Here is a 17634-nt window from a genome sequence, read left to right on the forward strand (position 1 = left end):
AAGTCAACAGCAAATCTATCACATGCTTCACAAGATTTCACTTGCCTGCTCAGAGAAAATCTTTCCCTGGCTTCTGCCCTTAAAATGCAGGAGGGCCCACTTTGGAAAAAGTCCCATAAAATCCCTAAACAGGAGAATGTGCTGAATAGGAATACATTTGTTTAACAGATGGTGATTCTGCAGAGTAAATTTAGAGAGAACCAAAGTTGCTTGCTGTCTCTATTTGTGTTGAACAAATGCAGTGACTAAAAACTTCTATTGGGGCAATAAAAGTCTGATCTAATTACCAAGCATTTTCTAAACCAATGACATGTCTGCACAAAACCAAAACAATACTAAACATTACCTTTTTAGACACTGCCTGGCTAAAAAAACTTTGCACACTCTGATATTTTGTTGGACCACCACCAGCTTTGATTACACACACATTCGCTGTTGCATTGTTTCAGTAAGCTTCTGCAACGTCACAAGATCTATTTCCATCCAGTATTGCATTCATGTTTCACCAAGATCTGCACGGATGATGGTAGAGTGTGACTGCAGCACAAAGCTTTCTCCAGCACATACCAAAGATTCTCAATGGGGTTAAGGTCTGGACTCTGTGGTGGCCAATCCATGTGTGAAAATGATGTTCATGCTCCCAGAACCACTCTTCCACTATCTGAGCCTGATGAGTCCTGGCATTGTCATCTTGGAATATGCCCGTGTCATCAGCGAAGATGGAATAACCCGGTCATTCAGGATATTCAGGTAGTCAGCTGACCTCATTCTTGGAGCACATCCTGTTGCTGAACCTAGACCTGACCAACTGCAGCAAGCCCAGATCATAGCCCTGCCTCCACAGGCTTGTACAGTAGGCACTGGGCATGATGGGCGCATCACTTCATCTGCACCATCACTCTGGACCAGGGTCCATCTGGACTCATCAGACCAGTTTTTAATAATGCGTAGGACAGTTCTTAACCCAGTTTTAGTCGTTTCTGCATCTTAGATGTTTTCGCTGCTTGATGCATGCCAATGATCTGACCCTTCTCTAACAGATCTTTTCCACGACCACCAGATGTGTCTTTCCACATAGTTAAGAAATGAGAAGCAACTCATTGGAGCAGTTGGGGTTAAATAACTTGTTACCTGCTAAAAGATAATCAGTCATGCAGAAATTATCCATTAAGAGGCTCGTATCTATTTTCTTAGTTAAATCCAGGTGGTGACTGTTGTTTTTGGGCCAGGCAATGAATATCTTTCATCTGTTTGGTTCCAAACAAGCAGCTACGATAGCTAATGACCAGCTTATTTTCACAGATTCTAAAACAACCATAATCACAACAACAACAAAATGCATGCTTAGCGTTGAACCATTTTACATTTAATAGTCCAAACGTATAAATTCATTGGTTGTCAGTGAGTAACAATGTTCAGGAAATTCTGGTTTTTGCTATTTCAAAGTCAAAAGTCAAAGTCAGTTTAATTGTCACTTCTGCCACATGTACAGGACATACAGAGAAATGAAACTACGTTACTCTCAAACTCTCGCTAGATAGAAAATAAACATTTAGTATAAAAACAGTAACCAAGTTCAGAGAGACTGTGGGGGAAAAGAGAGGAGAGCCGGGAGGAGTTTAGCTTCCTAACTGCCTGGTGGATAAAGCCGTCCTTCAGTCTGTTGGTCCTGGCCTTGAGACTCTGCAGTCTCCTCCCTGACGGCAGCAGCTCGAAGAGGCTTTGCATCGGGTGAGTGGGATAAGCCGCAATGCGAAGGGCCTTTTTTGGGAGGCGGGTGCTGTAAATGTCTGGTAGGGAGGGGAGAGGGACCCCAATGACATTCTCTGCTGCTCTCACTATACGTTGGAGGGTTTTAATGCATGAAACGTTGCAGGCGCCGAACCACACAGTGATGCCGCACGACAGGATGCTCTATTTACATAGCTTTAACTCTGTTACATGCCAGGCTCAAGCTTTTATTAAAGCGCTTTTCTTTGAACGTAGGATGATCCAGCGATTTTTTTTGAGGATGACAGAAGTTAAGTCGAAGGTGTTGATTTAAGGCCCCAAATTCTCCAGATCTCAACAAGTCTGTCATCACCTGGACAGGCGAGTCTGTAGTGACCTTACTTCTCAACTTACTTGATCTCTTGTAGACAACTCAGCACATTATAGCACAGTGCAATGTGGGTCTAGCTGAGTAGTGATAACATAATCTAATGATCAGAACATTTCTTATCTTTTTTGTTGGCAGGAGGCACCGTTTAATGTTAGCTTCAGTAAAGTTGACAAGATAATGGTGCCAATTTGCTCAGTTGTTTCATTATTTTTTGAGAGCATACTAAACTCTTTTTGCTTGTCAATCAAATTTCCAAAACATTTAAATGAACTTGATTGAAATAAAGTTGACCAATCAGTGAGCTGCTCTGTAAACGCGTCATCCTTCAGATGTCCAATAGTCGGCCTGCTTTGTCGGTTAATGCGGCAGCGACGTTTTTATAACTTCCCTCTCGACTTGGCTCACTTGGCGTGATCGTGACGTGTACTAGCGAGGACTTTGTTGGAGTTATAGTTTATCGATGTGAAGTTGGTCGCTTCGTTAACACCGATATGGTGTGAGTGACAGAGGAGAAAACAGTCGCGTTGCCCCGGTTCCGGTAGCAGAAATGCCTCTTATGATGGGAAGGGAAGGTGGACGGGCTAACCGAAATCTAATGTTTCCGGTCTTCGCCGTGTTCTTTTTTTCGGTCGGCGTCGCTGCCGTTCAGGAAGAAGTTCAGAAATCGGTACAGGAGCTGCCCCAGCAAGAGGTAACTCGTTTTACTTGATCTTTGTCAGCTGTGTGTCGATGCCGTGTGTTTAAAAACGATCTTTACCGCCGCTAGCGCCGCCAAGCTAGCTATGCTAACAGACTCACCGCTCATTAACCGTTCCGGGTGCAAGGTTTCCTTCATCTAGTCACGTTTACTTCTTTCTTTTCCAAATGGCTGTTAGTCACGTTTAATGTAAGGAGACACAAGGTTGCGTATGTTCGTTTCACACACACACACACACACACACAGTGGTTGCTTTTTTCACAATTTCAGTCATGTTCACGTGACCCCAATTACAGAAGCATCGGTCCAACGAGGTTCAGATGTGTCCAGACTCACTTCGTAACTCGGCTGTTGTGATTTTTTTTTATTTACAGAAATTGTCAAGTCCTCATCCAGTAGGTCCAGTTACTTCTGAAGATGCCTCCATCAAAGAGAACCTGGGCTTCATTCATGCCTTTGTGGCCTCTTTCTCCGTCATCATCGTCTCTGAGCTGGGAGACAAGACGTTTTTCATCGCAGCCATCATGGCCATGCGCTACAACCGCCTCACCGTGCTGGCTGGGGCTATGCTGGCTTTAGGAATCATGACTTGTCTGTCAGGTTTGTATTCAACTCTGTTTTCCCTTGACAAGCTTAGTCCACCATCACTTACAGCGTAATTAACCCTTTGCTGTTTTCATCCTCCAGTACTGTTTGGTTATGCCACCACAATCATCCCTCGAATCTACACCTACTATGTATCCACCGCTCTGTTTGCCATTTTTGGTTTACGGATGCTGAGAGAGGGGCTGAAAATGAGTCCAGACGAAGGGCAGGAGGAGCTGGAGGAGGTGCAAGCAGAGATCAAGAAGAAGGACGAAGAAGTAAGCTAAACACACTTAGATTGCACAGATGTGTGTGTGTGTGTGTGTGTGTGTGTGTGTGTGTAAAGAGGCTTTCCATAAATTTGGCCTGGAAGAGCGTCTCCTCTGAAAGGCACACTTCGCTACCGCTGCCAGTACAACATATAATCTTATATTTTCTCAGCTCACCTAAGAGTGAGAAGAAGTGGTAGAATAATATAAAACAATTGGAGAAAGCTTGTAGAAGGAAGCAGTAAAGAACAAAGAGTTCAGATTCCTTTGATTACAACCAGTTCCCGACACAGACAAGCAAGCAGTTGAACTGAAGTCTGATTTGATGTAATCTAGTTTTACAATATGTGATAAAGCAGACGTAGTTGAGAAGTGCTTCTACACGATACATTTCTGTTGTCTGTACGCACACACACACACACACACACACACACTGATAAAAGGTTCCAGTCCAAGAACATCCTGCCCTACAAAAATGAAAAAGGGAAATAAGAATACGACCGTGTCGTCCCAGAAAAAGCACTTGTACACAGTGGGTTGTGTATTGAAATAGAATGATGAATATCTTTTTGTTTGTTGCCTGATTTTATTTTATTTTTTTTGCTAGTTAATGTGTGTTTTTGAATTTTACTGACTGGTTTTCACAAATTTAACATGTTTCCTCTTCTCCACTACCTGGACGCTCTTTGTCTGAGCACTTTTAGATTTGTTGATGATGTTGAACTTTCAGGTTTTTGGTGCAACGTCAACACAAAACCACGACGCTTGCAGAAGTTCTTTTTGACACTTTCAATGAAATCCAAAACTAACAATGCAGGGATAAAATACGGGTTTTAAAAATCCCTCTGTGTGTGCGTGCGTGTGCGTGTGTGTGTGTGTGTAGCTGCAGCGGTCTAAGCTGATTAATGGCACTCCAGATGTGGAGGCTGGAGCAGGAGTAACACTACCTCAGTCCAAGTGGCACAGCTTCATCTCGCCCATCTTTGTCCAAGCCTTCACTCTCTCCTTCCTCGCTGAGTGGGGGGACCGCTCACAGCTGACCACCATTATTCTAGCCGCTCGAGAGGTTTGTGTAGTTATTGCACTAGTTGAAAAATGCACCGTTTATTTTTTGTTGCTGTAAATGTTTTCCATGTTTTTTATACTTAGAACCCCTTTGGAGTTGCGGTGGGTGGCACAGTTGGACACTGTCTGTGTACAGGGCTGGCTGTGATAGGAGGAAGAATGATCGCCCAGAAAATATCTGTGAGAACAGGTGAGATGTTCTAATGTCAAGTTGGATCTGATCAGGAATTTGGTTGTTAGAAACATGCACGTGTCAAAACTTCAATACTGTTCCCAGCCTAGGAAGCTTTTAGTAACCGTTGTGAAAACATGAGGCAAAGTAATTAACTGGTGATGTACAAACCGTTCATGGGCACATCCAAAAAAGCCAGATGTATCTGCAAAGATTAGCCACTGATTGGTCCATGAATAGAAGTATCTTTGTGGATTAATATGAAATGACTCATTTTGGCAGCCTGGGAATAACGAGCTCATTCATGCCTCTGTTTTTTCTACTTTCTGGAATATTTAGAGATGGTTGCCGTTTGAAAACAGGCACATAAAACTATTAAGTCTAAAAACTCCTATTAATACAACTCTGCTGTGGCAACATGTTACTGTGAGCCTCCGTGTGAGGCTCGAGGATTACATTTGTTATAAATGTCTCCTTTCATTATCTTTTTAGGAAAGTCGTATAGCTTGAACGGGCCAAAGCAGCAAAAAAAAGCCAAGTATTTTTTGTTCTGGTCTCAGAGATTGCCTCGTTATCATGTGCATAAAAATGATAAAATGAGATTACTTCAGGAATAAATCCTATTTAGATTGTAGTTGGCCAAGGACGCAGCCTTTTTCATGCTGGTTTGTTCTTGCATCTGATCCTGGACGGACTAGAGCAGCAGCTTCAGTAATGGCAGGATTTTCTTCTGAGTAGTTACAGCGTATACCTCTGTTGTTGGTTTGGAGTTGTGTTATTGGCTCATAACTTCCATTCTGCTCTATTTACATCCAAGATAGCTTAGTGGTAAATGCACATCAAAGGCTGAATGTGGAACAATTTAGTAAAAAGCTTTATTTAAAGAGCAAGTCACCCCCTACTAGATTCTTACTCAACTCCCACTTCCTGTTTGAAAAATGCAACAAAAGCTGTTGCCTAGCAGACCGAAAGGGCGGAGCCTCTAACAAATACACACACACAGGCTCACAATGACATTGTGACATCATATGGTACCAGCTAACGTTCTAGGGTACCTCTTAGCCAATAGCGATGGCAGATTTAAATTCAAATGCAGAGTTTTTACCTGACGACGGCACAACGCTGACAGTTTTAGGCAGAAAATTAACATTTTAACTAAAATGCACTAAAGTGCAAAACTATTGACGACACGTGTCTGCAGCCCGATTAGACACACATTTATATAGTTTATCAGAAAAAAAGTTGATTTGGGGGTGACTTGCTCTTGAAAATAATATGTAAATAATAGGTGTGCAGAATGAAGCTACAGTGTTTTCTTTAAGCTATGGCGGAGGAAGTTTCTGAATTTCAGGAAAGAACCGCCCTCTCCACGTTTTGAAAAACTGTGCAGGAGAGAGAACGCCTGGTTATCCTCGTGCACACTCTGTTTACAAGTAGCTGCCGGCCTTGCAGCTAACTTCTTCTAGCAGTGATCTGAAATGAATTTCTCCAAGTAGCATGCTGAACTTTAGCTTACCTGTCGAGCAGAAAACCAGCGACAGGCGTCCGTGGGGAGCCCAACATTTGCTTCATGCATGCAGGAAGTGAAGGCTACCCATCAACGAGCACGTATGACAACGGCCTTGTGCGAATGGTTCACCAGAATGATTGACAGTTACGCTGACCAATGATTCAGATGATCCACCCGTAAGAAAAAGATCATCCGCTATACCTTTAAAACCTATAAGTTCATTAAAAAGTAATCAAATGTTTCATTAGATTGGCACCACACAGGTTTATGTTTACATCTACCAGCCAGTAGAGGGCACCATTCTCTGTTGCCAAACAGTCCACTCAGCACAGAGACGCTGGCACTGTGGAAAATGGTGGACTCAGTCAAGCCGCTGCTTCTGAGCCCAGAAGATGTTCTCCTTCTCCGAAGAGGAGCGAACATAAAAGATCTAAGACCGGAGTGAGTTCAGGTGGAGCCTACGACAGGTGGACACAAATAAAATATGTCAGATTTCACGTATCGACGGCGAACCTGGAAACCTTGTTCCATCGTTGCAGCTACAACCTCCACACACTAGATGTTGTTTTGGTGTTCGTGTTCCATACTCCAGCTTTTGTCCTGCCTTGAAGACTCGAGTAGACAACTTACAACCTATAATTTGTCTTGTTAGTAGCTGGTGTTTGGATGGACTTCTGTATAAGTCTTAAATAACTACTTTCTCACCAGCTGTAGATGGTAAATATTTTCACTTAATCTGTGATGATGTATTAGAGATGTTTATTATTCTTTTCTTTTGTTCGTTTCCATAGTTACGATCATCGGAGGGATCGTGTTTCTGGCGTTTGCCTTGTCTGCCCTGGTCATGAAGCCTGAAACTGGATTGTAACTGGGAGGAAATGGACTCCACCTCACTGTAAATAAGTGTCCAGTTAGATAGTTTTGAGCCAAGTTTCCATCAGCACAAAGTTTTACCTGTTCTCCCAGTCTGCCTTTGGTCCTCTGACGTCTGTGAATCTGTGAGCATTCTCACAAAGATTAAGATAGAGATGAGTACATTTCCCTAGGATCTTAACGTGTACACATCACAGCTTGTAAGAGGTGTAGGTTTGTGCGTCACTGATGAGCTCTGAGAGCGGCCTGGGTTCACCTGTGCTCTCATTGACACTGGACCGATGGCTACCAGTCGAACACCTCTGAACCTGGCTGTGGTGCGTTTGGCTCTCAGCACACCCAGTGTGCAGTCTGTTCACGCAGAAGATGCGTTTTTATTTTGATGTGATTTTTTGTCTCGTTACATCGGGGTTATGTTTGATGTTGTGATGAAACGGCTGCTGAGGAGATGCTGTAGTTCACACCAACAGGTGATGGTTTTAGTGGACCAGCAGCGGTCCGCAGTGCCGTCTTCCACATCAGCGTGTTACTGGCTTGGCTCACTGGGGGCCCAAGCTGTGACAAATACAATGATGTTACCTTGAGTGGGAAAACCAATACCAAAGCTGCATCACACCATGTAATGGAAAAGCATAATTATCCTGTCAAAACATCGTGTTTTCTTTTGTTGCTTTTAAATATTAGATGATAGTTTAATGGTTAATTTACACACTGGTTTGAGCAGCTGTTGGTGGGATACAACTGCACAAGTAATTTTTTTTTTTGCTTTGAAAATTCAGTTTCCCTGAAATGTAGAGCAAGCACTACAGGCAGTTCTTATATAAAGTTCTGTTTTATCATAGTTCTAGTTTGTTTTTAGGAGGACAAACCAGTCAGGCACTGGTTCAGCGTTCATAGCTGAGGTGTCTTTGTTCTCAGAGTGGTGTAAGCTTTAAACAGACCAGCTGCCTCCTCCCCAGATCGAGTCACTACGCAGTGACGAGTTGGTTATTTCTGCTCTGAAACGTTTGCTGTCAAGTCGGATATGAGCGACATCAGTGGGTACATCAACACGAGATCATTAGTTGTAGCTGCCTCAGCACTGTAACTCAAACCTCTTTAACTCCTTTTATGTAACGAGTGTCCCTATTTATTTAGCTTCCTTTTCTGTTAGGTGTGTGTACTGTAGACTGGAAGCGTGGGAGAGGCTGCTGGAAGTGAGGGATGCGTGTGTTTTAAACTGGATGGAACGGGCTAAAGCTGCATTGTCAATATTTGACTACCCAACTGTAAAATACATCCATTTCTTCAGGTTTGTTGAAATGTCTATAAACACAATAAAAGGTCTTTTTTTAATTGTATTTTTTTTACATCATTTCATTTGAACTGAGGCGAACACTACGTTGTCCAGCTGTCCACACATTTAAGTAAACAGATTTCTGACGCTCCGGAGCAAACGAAGGGTCGGCCAAGTGTCCTGTAGGAAAGGTTGATGCAAAAGACAACACGCTAACTTAATGTGCTTTAGGTTTCCTTTAAAAGCCCAACCTCACACGTACTTAACTGACAAACAGAAGGAACTTTAAGTAACTATAGCCGATTACATGCTGTCTGTAACTTATATGTACCTCGAGATGGTCAGCAGGTGGCAGTAGAGGATTCTGAAGAATAAACGTATGGGGAAAGAAAACCTTTGTTTTGACCCAACAGGGCGGTTTATTACAACTCAAAACACAGTAAATCTGAGTTCAGGGGTGAGAATAGTGGGAGGGTTTCATGTTGGAATGCGTCCCTAACCCTTGGTAAATTAAAAGAAGACAGATTGTTAGATTAATAAACGTTTAAGCTGAGACATCGTTCACTTTGCTCCTGCAGGAAACCGGCTGCAGGAAAACTGGAAATGAACAGTTATCTCCTTGAATACATTTAAAACCAGACTGAGAACACTTGAGATGGATTCCTTGTGTTGGAACTGCCTTCTCTCATTTTGGACAGAACATTTCTCAGTCATACAGACGTGCTGCGACCGTATCTTTCGCTGCCTCTTGGCCCGGACTCCACTGAAAATGAGGATTTTAATCTCATTGGGACCTTCCTGGTTAAATAAAGAATAAATCAGACAGACTGAGTCAGAACTAAACAGAGAATCAGGACTTCACTGCTGGGTTCCCCTGATAAGACCTCTACTTTAGGCCGACGCCTCTTCAAGGCCCCGTTAGTCGACGGACCGTCATGCAAAGGAGAAACTCCGTTGATGAGCACTCTGGTAGAAGATACCGTTCTCCTTCAGAAAAGATTGAAGGGACGATGTTTGTTTTTAAACGTTTATAAATTTAGAGCCAAATTCCTTTAGACACTGTAGATTAACATGAGCTAGAATAAATGTCACGTAAAATGCCACAAAGGGAATCTTTTAGTTGCTTTTAGCTTAATCTGGGTAGGTTTTTAATTTTTACACAATAGTTGCCAACTTCACCATTTGGATTTTAAAAAGCTTAAAAATACATGAAAAATGTCCCCATCAGTTTAACAGTTTTAGTAAAATATGTGGAATAAAAATAAAGATCGGGGAATAAAAAACTTAACTGACAACCGAACAGCATCGACGCCGTCACAAACCGATTCCTCTGACAACAGGAAGTTGGGAAAAAATCAACCACTGAGCATTTGAAGATAGATTTTCTTATACTAGAAAAAAGCATTTTCAATGCTGCAAAGAACATCTATGCATTTCATGCATCATATAAAATAGTTTTCTTTTCAGCATATGTACAAAATATATTACACTTAATATTCTGTACAGTCGTTCACCATCACATTCTGACCCCTTTTAAACACAGACAACATTAATGAGAGAAAACATCCATGCGGTTGGACTCTCTGGATGTTCTGCAGGATGTAAACGAAGCTGCAGCCACAGTGAGCCCAGTTCTGGGCGGTTTAGCAAACAGAAGGAGAAACCACCATCCAATCTCCTCTCAGTCTCTGGTGTGACACGTGCCTAAACCCAAAGACCTCACGCCTCACTGGTTCGATTTCTCGTCTGGTTTCAGTCTACTACTGTGGCTGTGAAGAAGAGCGGTCGGACAAACCGTCTGATCTGAGAGGGGCCAGTTGTTGCTGCCGCTGCGGTTTCTGCTGCTGGGCTGCTGCAGCAAACGCGCTGTGCTGCTGCAAAGGGAACGCTGCTTGTAGGATCAACTGGGTAGATTGGTTTCCATGAAGAAGACGAGGAGCCTTGAGGACAATATTTAGATTATTTGGACAGAAAAACCTCTGAGAACAACAATCGGGCCTTGTTTTTATCTCACTGTGCTGTCGCTGCTGGCGACAGATTACAAAAGAAGTTTGCAACAGAATTTCCCAAAAAGTTGCAGGAGGTGCGAAGGCCTCACACCAGTGTTGCTCGCATCTTTAGCTGGTCAAAAGCCTGTCTGATATTTTTCCTCTCAGAACCTTGGCAGGAAGTCCAAATGTGGAAGAAATGTGAGACAGTGTCGACTGTACCATACTGATGAGAAAATGATGACAGATAGAAAAGAAACAGACAGTTTGTGACTTCGTTGTGATGAAAACAAAAGCCCAACTGACTCAGTTTGCTTACAATGACAACACGTGGCCATCTTGACTCAGCTATTTCAAAACACAGGTGTCGTATGTACAGCATTAAGAATAATTTCTACCGAGAACGTGTCCATTTCCCCACCAAAATGTAGTTTCTCCAACTGGTCGGTGACAGCGGCAGCCCAGTGAGATTCTGGTTTGAGTTGTGCAGATGACTGAGATCTGCATGATTTACAACAAGACTAACAAAACTCCTTGTTCTAACCAGCTGTGCAGCCCATTTGCAACACACTCATTTAGTTAAAATGAAGGAAAAACAATTGAACAAACAAGCTGCTGGTTTGATTCCAACTAGGAGTGTATGAAGCACAGTAACACTGACTAAAGGTTGGTTTATGCTTGCCGCGTCCGCACGGCTCCGCGTGGCAGAATTGTGTCATTTTAACAACCACGCCCCTCCACCGCGCCTCCGCACGGCCCAAAATTTCCGCAACGCGCACCTCGGAAAATTTCTAACCACGCGGACGGTCGGACGTGGAAAAACATGGCGCCGGCAAGAACTAGTACGGCAGAGGTTGGTAAATACAGACATTTGTATGATTCAGCTCTCAGAGATCACCGTGATCAACATGATGTTAATGATTCTTGGGGAGAAATAGCTCGCACTGTCGGAAAAGACGAGGACGCTGTTAAAAATGCTGAAATGCCATGTTGTACACAGTAATTTCTACTTCTACTATGGTGTAGTGTTGGATGCATGCTGTAGAGCTCCGTGCTGCCCCCTACAGTTTGGGAGAATATTGGCTCACCGCAGAGACGAGCCGCACGAACCATAAACGCTGCGAGTTGTGAAGCGCGTTCCGTCCGCGAGCCGCATCACCGCGCGGAAGGTGAACGCGTCAAGCATAAACCAAGCTTCAGGTGGTGGTGATACCTGCAGAAACTGTTGCTGCTGACTCAGCGGCGCCTGTCCCGCCTGCATGGCTGAAAGCTGTGACTGCGCCTCCTGCTGCTGCTGCTGGGAAATGTTGATGGCCTGCGTCTGGCCCTGCTGAGGAGCAAAGGCCGTCACCACCTGACCCATAAACATGGTGGTGGGAACCATGACTGCTCCACATGCCATCTGTCCTGTCACTAGTTTAGTCAGCAGCTGGGGACCTGCAGGAAACCTGCAGTGAGACAGGGAAGTGGGGCAGATCAGGTACGATTAACTTCATAAGAACAGGGTCAGATTTCAACATCCCATCAAAAAGGAATAACGGTGGTACAGTTATTTAATGTCAGCACAAAAAGGCAGTTTGTGCAGCGTCTGAGTGACGAATAACACCTTATCTGAGCAGAATGGTCCTGTGCAAATGTTGCCACAGCAGGAGCGCAGGGTCTGGAATTTTGTGCCAGGGTTGTGGAAATCTGAACCACATTAGCTGGATTTTGCTGTGGGATCATCATAGTGTTGTAGAGTGATCCAGGAAGGGGAGTTTGTTGAGACTGGGGCATCAGAGTCGAGACCGTTGAGAATGAAAAGTCATAGAGCCAAAAATTAGGGACACGAGTTCTTGAACGTAAACATCTAGAACTAATTCGGTGACCTCACCTGTGAGAGTGCTGGACCATGTTCTGTCCTGAGTTTTAGCTGCTGGGGCTGGATGGCCGGCTGTTGCTGTGTGCTGTTCTGTACAGGCCCTGAAGAGACCACCTGACCCTGAACGTTCAGAGACCCCCCCTGCTGCCCGGCGCTCCCCTGAGACATCTGAGCAGTCACACCTCCAGCTCCTTTCTGTGGGAAAACCTGAATCACACCTCAGAGAGAGGTGAATCCAAACAGAAAAAAACAAAACAACAGAAGACATGTTGGCAGGCCCTCACCTGAACACTGTGTCCCTGCACCCTCTGCAGCTGATCCTGGATCTGCCGCAGCTCATCCTGCTGTCGCTGAATGTTCGTTTCTATTGTCCGAGCTCTCTCCTCCAGCTTCTCCTTCAGGTTCTGCATGGCCGTTAGCTGGCCAGAATACTGCACTGGCTGTTCAGAAGTGCAGACACAAAATAAAAACATGGTGAAGAGTGAAATGTCAGCCACTAACATAAAGAGGCCTAGATGCTCCAGCCCGCTGATGGATCAGGATGAGTTCAAGGGAAACTCGTCCAATAAACACATCTGCAGTGGCCTCTAGTAGGAATGAATGCCTTACAAGTCGTACTAGGCGAAGGAATATACTGGTGCACCATTTCCCTGAACTAAAACGACCCAAATCACAGCCGAGCTTCAGAAAGCAGGTTTTGGAGTCTTATTTTCCGATATTTGGACATCTTACCTCAAATGGATGTTTCATCTCCACAAATAACACAAGCCTGGAGGAGTTCTGCTGTGTAGTGAAAGTGCTAATGCTAACACGTAGCTAGCTTCTACTAGCAGAGACGTTTTCTGCCGTTTCCTGAACGCTAAACAAACAGCCTTCCCATCACGAGTCCAGATGGGTGAGTCTGTGAATGTAGAAGTGTGACGTAGATCTGTCAGGCTTTTCTAATCCTAGAGTTTCAGAAGCTGATGCAGGAGATAGGTGTAGGAGACTATTTTCATGTTCAGCCTGCATGAAAAACTCAGAGTGACTGATTATAATCATTAAACACGGGTTGTCAGTGAACCACACCTTTAAGGGTCAGCACACTTTGGCTCAGGGTGTGTTTCACGAGCTTGTTGCTAATCCACTGTTTGTGTAAAATCAGGGTATATACAGCAATCCTTAAGTAAAATTTACTACTTTTTAATACTTTTTTTAACTACCTTCAGAATTTTTTTACAACCATCACAACACTAAATTAAAAAGGGTTAATCAGCGACCTATTTACACATATTTTAACATATATAACATTCAAAAAGAATAGACTTAGAGACTCACTGATGTTGACAACGTATTGCACATATTTATTTTACTTAGAAAATAAGCCAGGCACTTCTGTTCAGCGCTTCAGACAGTTGACCACGGGGCCTGAAATGATGCACAACGACCACTGAATATGACGTCATCATTATGTGACCGGATATGCTAAAGTAGGGCTGCTCGATTATGGCAAAAACAATAATCACGATTTTTGTGACTGAAATTGAGATCTCGATTATTTAAGATGATTTTTCAATTTATGTAGATTTTTTGTTGTTGTTGTTATTCAGTCATAAAATTGCTCAGGCACAATCAGGACAAAAATAAATAAGAAACAAGATGATCACTAAATTAACTCCTGATTCCCAATATAAAAAGACCAATATACTTATAGCTCATAGTTTATGACCCAAGGGCTATAGACCTTGGTTTAACTCATGTAAGTCTAACCAGTACAGACCCAAATACCAATATCTTGCAAATACTGACAGCAAGAATTATACTGTGGCATTTATAACAAATACATGCAAATTGCTGTTCACTAAATGTTGCATAGCATTTATTGAGTCGTGTCAAGGTGCTGTAGGAGCGTGCACTAGCACCGTGTCCTCAGAGGGATTAGTTATTATTTATCAGCGTGAGGAACTTATTTCTACCTTATTTATAAACTCTTTATTTACAAGTCCATCAGTTAATGTAATAATTGTCCCAACCACAGCTGCACCCCCACACCCCAACCCGGTCTCACAGCAATCGGGGCAAGCTGCACGTGTGTTTAGCACGCCGCACGCGCACATTTAGCCGTTTTTATCGGCTCAGGAGTCCGCAGGTGCGGTGAATGTCACTCACTCTGGTTAATCCAACAGGGAGCTGGCTCTGAGAGCTGTTTCTTTAGCGACCGACACATCACTACATCATTCCCTTTCCTAATGTCCTGAAGAACGGTCCGGAGCGCAGGCGGAGTGTTTAGCTAACCTGCAGGAAACGTCAACGACAGTTATCCAGAAAGTAGCTAAGGGTTACCAGAGATGCTTCTGAGGTGTTCACTAGGTACTTTTAAGATTTAAAAAGTCAAGAAGGGGATCTGAGAAGCTGTTAGAAATAGCGTCAAAGTCGCCAAATTGGCAACACTGTGGAGGAGCGCTTCATTTGCAACTCCGGGCAGCGCAAGTGGGAGGAGCAAATAATCGGCTTGTTTTGTTTTTATAATCGTTCAAAACATTTCATTCGGAATATATTTCTATGTCGATGTTCAGAATACGACATCTGATAGTCTGAAAAAAATAATACCTAATTTGGAAAAAATAATACCTCTGAGACCAAATTTAACACTTTTAATGGCCTTAAATTTGACTATTTTATTTATCACTTTTTAATACTTTTTAAAACCCCGCGGACACCCTGAAAATATATATTTGAGTATATGCATCCATGTGCAGATTTTATGCATGAACAAGCACTATTTATAAACCAACAGCATTGCTCATTCAAACAAAACAGCTTTTTGTGGAGAAAGCCCATGAACAGCTGGTCCTGAGCCATAATAAGCAGAAAATGTTCCACTGACATCTACTTGTGTTTCTCAGAGTACTTTATTTGGCGGGTTTTGCATACTGAAACATGTTGTGTTCAGCTTCCTCCTCCTGCAGCGTTATAGTAACCAGCATGTGCGTGCAGGGCTTCGCTCAACAGAAGGCTGGCTGTGATGCTTGCTGCAGGATAATAGCCCAACTACTAACTCAGAGGGACAGCTTTAGCAGCAGTGCATGTGCATGCTGTTGCTGTAGCATGAAAACATGTGCAGCCGCTTTAACAACGGGACAACATGTGTTTAAAACTAATCACAGGAAACAACGGTTTTATACTTTACTATAAAGGGAGGGACACAGACCAGAGGAAGAAATCAGGATCTTACTTGGGTGGTTGGAATCTGCTGCTGCTGCTGCTGTGAAACCACAGAAGGCACCATGTTCTGTCCTGTGTTTTGGGAACTTATCGACTGCTGAAGGAAGCAACACAAACATTAAATAAGCTCAGACATAGTCCTGGTGAAGCCCCCTTCATGACTCAGGCTGAAGTAGATAACTGAAGCCGCACAATGGAGGGATGCTCCGACTCTTCCACTGACCTGACTGCTGACTGAAGACCTCCGTTGTGACGTCATCTCCACAGCAGAGACAGACTGGCGACCCGGCGTGCTCCTGTCTCCCTGTATTTTCATCTGTGATGCTAAATAGAAAATAGAAGCTCAATGATCAGACGAAAAATCAAACTTCATCTAAAATATCACCACTAGGGTTGTAGCTGTATTAAAGGTGCGTACAGGCGGGGTCAGACACGGCCGTATGGGAGGACTTGCGTGAGCTGCGAGATGAGGCTGAGGGGGTCCTGCTGCGGTTGAAGCGCTCTAAAGCTTCTTTCAGGCTGGATGCATTGAGCTGGGACTCAGAGCCTGAACCTTGGCTCTGCTGTTTAAAATAAAACACGTCACAGACTAATGCTCCTTTTACGCGTCTCAGACTAACTCGTGTCAAAGCAGATGTCTCACCTTGTCGACGGCGATCTCCGGCGGCGACTCCTGAATCCCGAGCTCTCTGCGCTGCTCTGCTCTTACTTCAGCGTAACTGCAGAGGTCAGACGCAGGACAAACACAATTAAAGGATGCTTTTTGAACATTTCAAGTTCAACAGGGTAAACCTCACCCATACCTCACAACCGTGTGTGTGCAGACAATAAACTCCGGTCTGGAGTTCCACTGGTGATAAGTGATGTAGTAATGGGTCTGCAGCCAAATCCACTGCTGACCTTTGGTGAGGAATCTGTAATAGCAGGACTTTCCTTTGCCATACTGCATCACTAACAAGAGACAAGCATTCATCATTCGAACGTCTCAAAAAGAAGCTGACAGGTAGGAATTAGAGAACTCTGCTTACTGGCAGAGGTGTACTTACAGTGTTCGTGGCACTTGGCCAGGGTCTCCAGGTCATCCACATGGTAGTAGTCGTATCCTGAAGTACCCAGGACCTCAAACGGGAGGTAACCTATGATGGGTGGAGCTCTGGACAAATCCATCATTGAGATCAGTGGTGGGAAGTAATTCTGAAACCTTGTTTTATAGTTAAACACCGTCAGTGTTGTCAGTTGGGTTGTTGTTGTTTACTCTAAATCCAGAGCCAAATGCAGGGATGAAGCACAGAGGAAGCTGTGTGAGAATGCTCTTTCTGGACTTCAGCTCAGCATTCAGTCACATAATCCCTGAGATCTTGGTCCAGAAAATGTCTCACCTGGGACTCTCCACCCCCATCTGCCTCTGGATTAAGGACTTTCTGACAAATAGATCACAGTCTGTCAGACTCGGGCCACACCTGTCCAGCACCATCACACTCAGCACCGGGGCTCCACAAGGATGTGTTTTGAGTCCACTCCTGTTTACAATCTACACATCCGACTGCTCCCCTTTCCATCTCTCGAACACCATGATAAAGTTTGCAGATGATACCACCGTGGTCGGACTCATCTCGAAGGAGGATGAGACGGACTACAGAGATGAGGCCAACAGACTGACGGAGTGGTGTTCAGTAAATAACCTCCAACTGAACACCACGAAAACTAAAGAAATTATCTTCGACTTCAGGAAGGGCAGAGCAGACCCAGCCCCACTGTACATTCATGGAAACTGTGTGGAGAGGGTGCACTCCATGCGGTTTCTGGGCGTGCAGATCTCTGACGATCTCTCCTGGACAGCAAAAACCACGGCAGTGGTAAAAAAGGCCCAGCAGCGTCTCCACGTTCTGAGAGTGCTCAGGAGGAACAACCTGGAGGAGAGGCTGCTGGTGACTTTCTACAGAGCCACCATAGAGAGCATCATAACGTACAGCATAACAGCATGGTACGCAGGGTGCTCAGCTGCAGACAGGAAAGTACTGCAGAGGGTCATC

The 17634-nt window shown here is 44.0% G+C and overlaps 2 protein-coding genes across 6 annotated transcripts in view; one reads left to right on the top strand and one right to left on the bottom strand.

The window, feature by feature from the left end:
- Window positions 1–2190: 2190 nt before the first annotated feature.
- Window positions 2191–8612, top strand: tmem165 (transmembrane protein 165). Its single transcript, XM_015971734.3, has 6 exons — window positions 2191–2792; window positions 3173–3398; window positions 3486–3661; window positions 4536–4718; window positions 4802–4907; window positions 7191–8612. The coding sequence occupies exons 1-6, from the start codon at window positions 2649–2651 to the stop codon at window positions 7265–7267; spliced, it is 912 nt and encodes a 303-aa protein (XP_015827220.1). The 5' UTR covers window positions 2191–2648; the 3' UTR covers window positions 7268–8612.
- Window positions 8613–8943: 331 nt separating this feature from the next.
- clocka (clock circadian regulator a) overlaps window positions 8944–17634 on the bottom strand; it is a 33098-nt gene continuing 24407 nt past the window's right edge. Inside the window, exons 12-22 of one of the 5 annotated variants that reach the window (XM_015971723.3) lie at window positions 16648–16754; window positions 16405–16552; window positions 16245–16320; window positions 16020–16161; window positions 15825–15925; window positions 15612–15695; window positions 12682–12837; window positions 12410–12604; window positions 12143–12303; window positions 11750–11984; window positions 8944–10488 (exon numbers count right to left, since the gene is read on the bottom strand). In XM_015971723.3, coding sequence (XP_015827209.1) covers window positions 10309–10488; window positions 11750–11984; window positions 12143–12303; window positions 12410–12604; window positions 12682–12837; window positions 15612–15695; window positions 15825–15925; window positions 16020–16161; window positions 16245–16320; window positions 16405–16552; window positions 16648–16754 — 1585 coding nt within the window. In that variant the 3' untranslated portion in view covers window positions 8944–10308. Of the gene's footprint in view, window positions 10489–11749; window positions 11985–12142; window positions 12304–12409; window positions 12605–12681; window positions 12838–15611; window positions 15699–15824; window positions 15926–16019; window positions 16165–16244; window positions 16321–16404; window positions 16553–16647; window positions 16755–17634 lie in introns of all 5 variants that reach the window. The other 4 variants (XM_015971721.3, XM_015971722.3, XM_054730022.2 and 1 more) reach the window with 4 other exon arrangements.

This window comes from Nothobranchius furzeri, chromosome 8 (genome assembly GCF_043380555.1).
Source record: "Nothobranchius furzeri strain GRZ-AD chromosome 8, NfurGRZ-RIMD1, whole genome shotgun sequence".
NCBI lineage: Eukaryota > Metazoa > Chordata > Actinopteri > Cyprinodontiformes > Nothobranchiidae > Nothobranchius > Nothobranchius furzeri.